Source organism: Macrotis lagotis, chromosome 8 (genome assembly GCF_037893015.1).
Source record: "Macrotis lagotis isolate mMagLag1 chromosome 8, bilby.v1.9.chrom.fasta, whole genome shotgun sequence".
Classification (NCBI taxonomy): Eukaryota; Metazoa; Chordata; class Mammalia; order Peramelemorphia; family Peramelidae; genus Macrotis; species Macrotis lagotis.
The window spans coordinates 26936665-26942941 of record NC_133665.1 but is presented as its reverse complement, the minus strand read 5'-3'; the positions used below and the strand labels follow the sequence as shown (position 1 = coordinate 26942941).

General features: G+C 47.3%; 1 protein-coding gene across 1 annotated transcript; it reads left to right on the top strand.

Moving 5' to 3' along the window:
* Nucleotides 1–1103: 1103 nt before the first annotated feature.
* On the top strand, nucleotides 1104–6277 carry GALT (galactose-1-phosphate uridylyltransferase). Its single transcript, XM_074196561.1, has 11 exons — nucleotides 1104–1253; nucleotides 1453–1622; nucleotides 1982–2057; nucleotides 2168–2216; nucleotides 2429–2558; nucleotides 3000–3056; nucleotides 3359–3481; nucleotides 4069–4201; nucleotides 4910–4993; nucleotides 5765–5919; nucleotides 6069–6277. The coding sequence occupies exons 1-11, from the start codon at nucleotides 1178–1180 to the stop codon at nucleotides 6132–6134; spliced, it is 1119 nt and encodes a 372-aa protein (XP_074052662.1). The 5' UTR covers nucleotides 1104–1177; the 3' UTR covers nucleotides 6135–6277.

The window sequence follows — 6277 nt, the reverse complement described above, 5'->3', positions numbered from 1 at the left end:
TGAAATGTATATACTTGCAGTCTGGCCTCAGACACTAAGTTGTTTGACCTAGTTTTTTAACCTAGTTTTTACCTAGTTTTCCTGTTTCCTTATCTGTAAACTGGATATGAAAGAGTGGAAATCCACTCAACAACATTCCTTTATTAGACTGTAAGATCTTGGAGGTCAGTCAAGAACCACTTTCCTTGTGCTTGGCTTTGTGCTAAATCCTTCTTTTACAAAGAAAAAAAGTGAAAACAGCCACTTCACTCAAGAGGAAAACCAGGATAAAAGTCTTTCGACTGTACAAGGAAAGAAAAGGAAAGGAGGTAGAAAGGAGTTAATAAGTCTCTGAGGCTAGATTTGAATTCAGGAAAATGAGTCTTCCTGACTCTAAGCTCGATACTCTATTCACTGTAATACCTAATTGCCCAATATCCGAAAATACTCCTCCCCAAGGATAGTATATCTTAGATCTATAGAGAGGGGAGGAGTTTATGACCAAAGGAGATGGAGAACTTTATAAAATACAAAATGGATAATTCTACCTTCATTAAATTATAATGTTTTTACACAAACAAAATAAATAAGATTAGAAGGAACACAGAAAGCTAGCAAACAATTTTTACAGTCAGTATTTCTGATAATGGACTCATTTCTAAAATATATAGAGAACTGGGTCAAATTTATAAGAATACAAATCATTCCCCAATTGAAAAATGGTCAAAGAATGTGAACAGAATTTTCAGATGAGGAAAGTAAAGCTACCTAAAGTCACCTCAAAAATGCTTTAGTGCATTGTAGATTAGAGAAATGCAAATTAAAACATCTCTGAGGTATCTATCACCTCACTTTTACCGGGTTGACTAATGGGACAGAAAAGGAAAGTGATATTTGTAACCATTTTTGCCCACAGCAGGCGTTAAGAAGCCTCAGGCTAGTGATCCTCCTCTACCCACCCCCCCACCCCGACTGAGCCCTAAAGTGATCCGCGAAGCGGAATAGAATTGAACCGGCGAGATCCAGCCTCAAGGCAGGGTCCAATCGGGAGCGTCCCGGGGAGCTGTCACGTGCTGGCGCGGAGCCAATGGGCAGAGGGGGAGGGCGGGCCCAGGCGGAGGGGCAAAGGCGAGCCGGGGCGCGGCTCGCGGGCTCTCAGTCCGGCTGGGCGGCGGCGCTGGAACCTGCTCCCCGCGGCATGGCGGCGCAGGCGGCACCGGCCGCGGGCCTCGAGGAGCGGACGCAGACGCAGGCGGCCGCCTTCCAAGCCGGCGGTAGGGGCGGAGCTGCGGCCCGGGGCTGCCCTGGGGCCGGAAGCTGCCGCGGCCCGGGCTTCCCCGCCCCCGAGCAGCCTGAGCCCCAGCTCCCAGTCCGGGGCCCGGGAGGCTGAGGAGCCCGGCCCGGCCCCGCTCCCCCCGGGGTGGGCGCTCGGGGAGCTCGGCCGCCCGAGCAGCCCCCTCTCCTCTGTTGCAGAGCATCAGCACATCCGCTACAACCCGCTGCAGGACGAGTGGGTGCTGGTGTCCGCGCACCGCATGAAGCGCCCCTGGAAGGGGCAGGTGGACCCCAGCCCCATCGACGACATACCTCGGCATGACCCCCAAAATCCCCTCTGCCCCGGGGCAGTGCGGGCCAATGGCGAGGTAACCCGGGCGCCCGCCCCCGACCTCTCTTCCTGGGGCCCTTCTTGGACGTCCCCCCTCTCGGCACCCCCAGCTCTTCCTTCTCTTCCGTTGTGAACCCCCATGATAGCTTTGAGGTCAGGGCGAGCCGAGTCAGGGAGCGAGCCAGGAAGCCCCGATTGAAATCTGACCCCGGACACCCGCCAGCAGCGGCACCTTGGGCCTCTTTACAGCCTGTCTACCTGAGTTTCCTCATCCATAAAATGGGGGCTCGAAGAGGCCCTCCCAGGCCTGTTTTAAGGATCCAATTGAGGTCACAGTGGTAAGGCCTTGACCAAACTGCCAGCGCTTATAAAGCCTTCCCTCCTTACCCCATGTAGGTGAATCCTCACTACACAGGCACCTTCCTGTTCAACAATGACTTTCCCGCTCTGCAGCCTGATGCCCCCAGTCCCGGTAAACACGATGATCCCGCCCCTTGGGGAAAGCAGAGTTTGGAGGTAGTCTTGGCTGCCGGGCAGTTTTTCCTCTCAGTCTCACACCTTGCTTTGTCCCTCCCTCACCAGGACCCAGTGATCACCCACTGTTCCGAGCTGAAGCTGCCCGAGGTGTTTGGTAAAGACTAAAGAAATTCCTCAAAATCTTGTGTTTTTGGGCTGAGCTTGGGAGGAGGGTGTCCTGAAGCCTCTTCTTCTTCAAGGTGTTTTTTTGCCTTCTATACAGTAAAGCCTTAATTCTGTGTCTCCCCTTCACCCTTCATATGGGTGGACCTTTCTCTTCCTCCTTTCTCCCAAGTAAGGCTCTGCCTCCTACCTCTATCCTATCAGTAAGGTCATGTGTTTCCATCCCTGGTCTGACATCACACTGCCACTCATGTCTATACCTGAGATCCGAACTGTCATTGATGCATGGGCCTCAGTCATGGAGGAGCTGGGTTCTCAGTACCCTTGGGTCCAGGTCAGTAAGGTCATTGCTTATCAGAGTCCTAAGAGGACAGAAGGTGGGTGGGGGGTCAAGGACTCTTGGAGATTCCTATAGGTACCTGTTTTATATTGCAGATTAGGATTGGGTTTGGGGAGCAGATACCCTCTGTCTTTGAGGACTACTTGGTAATTGTCTTCTAGTATTTGAAGGGCTGTAATTTAGGAGAAGGAATTTTAGCCTTGTTCTGGTAAGTCCCAGAAGTAGTGGGCACACTAGTCGTAGAGGCTCCAGAAAGGCACATTTAAGACTTGAGACATGGAAAAATTTCCTATTAGAAGTTGTCTGAAAGTAGACTCTGGAAAATAGTGATTTTAGGGGTCTCCAAACAATATCTAGGTGACTACTTCTCATGTCCTCTCTAGTAATATGGATATTATCTCTGACTTACCAGAGTAACTTTTCAATTCGCCCTAGATTTTTGAGAACAAAGGAGCCATGATGGGTTGTTCCAACCCACATCCCCACTGTCAGGTAAACCCTCGAATAGCATGTAAGTTCCTTAGTCATGATGGTTTTGTGTTTGTTTTTCATTCTTGGGGCCTGGCCTTAGTGCTTGGCACATCTCTTATTTAATGTTTGATTGTCTTATCCAGTCCTTGATCCTTCTCTACCCTCCTGAACTCCAACCCATTTTATTTTCCCTCTATTCCTCTAATAAGAGTAGGGGATGGGTTCAGAGATTCCTGAGATATAGCCTTCTGGAGAGGAAAGGTGAGGAAGAGAAGGGCTGTAATTAGATATGAGGACTGATGGTGATGTGATGTCCTTTCCAGGTGTGGGCTAGCAGCTTCTTGCCAGACATGGCCCAGCGGGAGGATAGAAACCAGAGGGCCTATCAAAAGCAGCATGGATGCCCCATGCTTTTGGAGTATGGGCGTCAGGAAGCTGAGAGAAAGGTAAGTTCAGAGTTGGGAACCTTGGAGTATTTGAGATTGCCCACAAAGAATACTCTTACCCACAAGCATTCCTGTCTCCCATCAGAAACTGAACCTATTCCTTAGGATTCTATCTATGATTTCCTTCCCCCCCTCCTCTCATGTAATAGTCTCTCAATAAGACTAAACCAAGGTGGGAATAATTCTGAGCCCTCAAGAGGCCCCTTCTCCCCCAACCCTGAAGTTAGACAAGCCTATCCCTATAATTCCCAACATACCACCTTTTTCTTCATTTCTTCTTTTCTTTATTTTTCCAATTATATTCAAAGAAGTTTTCAACATACATGAATTACAAGTTTGAGTTCCACAGTTTTCTACCACCTTCTCCCCCCCCCCCCATGGGGGTTAACAAATCTGGTAAATGTACATCTACAACAGTGTTGGATATATTGTGAAAGAGGAATTAGAATTAAAGGGAAAAACAACATGAGAAAGGAAGAAAAAAACAACAGGTTTTAAAAAGTGAATATAGTATGTTTTGCTCTGCAATTAGACTCCAGTTTCTAAGACCCCCCCCTAACTCTCTTGAGCTCCCCTCCTATTCCCAGGAGCGAGTGGTCTTAGAAAGTGAACATTGGCTGGTACTGGTACCCTTCTGGGCTGTCTGGCCTTTCCAGACAATGTTGTTGCCACGAAGACATGTGAAGAGGCTCCCAGAGCTGAGCTCTGAAGAACGGGATGGTGAGAAAACTAATCTTCCTCAGATGGATCCTACCTATTCTCCCTTATCAATTCCTCTGGAACTCCCCTGTTCCATTGGAAACTTGGAGGACTTAGGGAGGTGGTAGAGCAGATAGGGTGGTTCTGTGAGCAGAGTATTGGGCCTGCAGTCAAAAAGTCTTGAGTTCAGTTTGACTTCAGACTCCTACTAGCAATGTGATCCTGGGAAAGTCACTCAACCTCTGTCTTAATCCACTGGAGAAGGAAATGTCAAACTACTCTAATACCTTAGCCAAGAAAACCCTATTGTCTTGTGTTGTAATTAGGTGGTTAAGTGGCACAGTGTTTCAGTGAAGTGCCAGGCCTGGAGTCTGGAAGACTTCCTGAGTTCAAATCTGGCCTCCTTATCTAGACACTTATTTAACTGTTCAACCCCCCATCCTCCAGGCATATCAAAACCTTGTTTGCTTCACTTTCCTTATCTCTAAAATAAACTGGAGAAGGAAATGGCAAACCCCAAATGGGATCATGAAGAATTGGATATGACTAAATAATAAAAAGCATTATAATAGAGTTCTGGTTTTGTGACATGGGGCTCTGTCTTCCAATCAGCAATCAGAGGAACAGCAGGAGGAGGCTTGGATTCTGAGTTTGAATTCCTGGTTTCTGAATTTGCAGGCTCTGGGGTGTAGGTACTTGGTTCAGATGATAACAGCAACTCTGTTCTAGATCTGGCCTGCATCATGAAGAAGCTCCTGACCAAATATGACAACCTATTTGAGATATCCTTCCCGTATTCCATGGGCTGGCATGGTGAGATTCATTCCCCACTCTAGGAATTTGGTGGTGGTGGGGGCGCCTAAACTCAGAGAACTCAGACCTGATTTCCAGCTCTAGCTTCCTTTTAAGTTCTGTTGAGTTTGCCCAGCAAAGACCACATCTCCCATCAAGCTTTGCCAAACTATCCTGTTAATACTTTAAGGCATACTGGGAGTTGTGGTCTTCACTGGTCTTAACTAGGCATTGCTGAGCAGGATATGCTGGGAGTTGTGGTCTCTGGAGAAGTTTATAGCATGATCTCACTGCTCCATAATGCTGTCCTACAGTCTTTGGACTGGGGCAAAACATGTAAGAAGTTTGGTCTGAAATGACACTCAGTTTTCCCAAGCATGTTTTTTAAAGAACTAAATTTTCCATGGGAACTTTTTTTAACCTCACTTTTATTTCAGAATACTATCCCTCTGCCTATATTCAGCAAGCCATTTCATGTATTAAAGAATATTGGAAGAAAAAAATTCATTTAGTAAAAACCAACCAATATATCAGCTGGGTTGGACAGTGTATATATCAGTCCTTTCCCTTGCAAAGAAGAGGAGTAGGTAGTTTTTCAGCTTCTCTAGGACCAAGCTTCTTAGTTATATTGTTTTTTGTTTTTCCATCCATATTGTTACTGTGTATATTTTCCTGGATCTACTTCATTCCATATTAGTTCCTGGGAGTAGAGACTGCTTACTTATGTGCTACAGAGAAGTGAACTGAATGAAGACTGCTCCCATCTAGCCTTTTATTTCCTTACCTTTCCAGGTGCCCCTACTGGGGCAGAGGCTGAGGCTGATTGTGACCACTGGCAGCTCCATGCCCACTACTATCCACCACTGCTTCGATCAGGCACCATCCGAAAGTTCATGGTTGGTTATGAGATGCTGGCCCAGTCTCAGAGGGATCTGACCCCAGAGCAGGTCAGCCTCTCAGAATTTAATAACCATCACCTCAAGGGTCCTTGAAACCACTTTGGGGTATAAAGAGGGGGAGGAGCAGGGGCAAGGACATGAAGAAAGGATCTTCAGTACTTTTGCCCCCTCTCCCAATAGTTTTCCTCTTTCCTCAGGCAGCAGAGCGATTGAGGAAACTACCAGAAGAACATTATAGGCTTCGACAGAAGGACTCATCCTGACCACGACCCTCAGGAGGAGGCCACAGTTAGGACTGATTCTAAGCTGCCTTTTACCTCTCCTGTTCCCAAATTGCTTGATTCCCTTATCTCACTGGGTGAGGGGAGAGGTCTTGAATTGGCAAATAAATCCTTTATCCCCTTCA

Bases quoted from the DNA above. Each gene is read 5' to 3' on its own strand.
- GALT (XM_074196561.1), top strand. From the start codon at position 1,178: ATGGCGGCGCAGGCGGCACCGGCCGCGGGCCTCGAGGAGCGGACGCAG. The intron at 3,482-4,068 runs GTAAGTTCAGAG...TCCTATTCCCAG, and splicing joins GTCAGGAAGCTGAGAGAAAG to GAGCGAGTGGTCTTAGAAAG. The intron at 4,202-4,909 runs GTGAGAAAACTA...ACTCTGTTCTAG, and splicing joins GAGCTCTGAAGAACGGGATG to ATCTGGCCTGCATCATGAAG.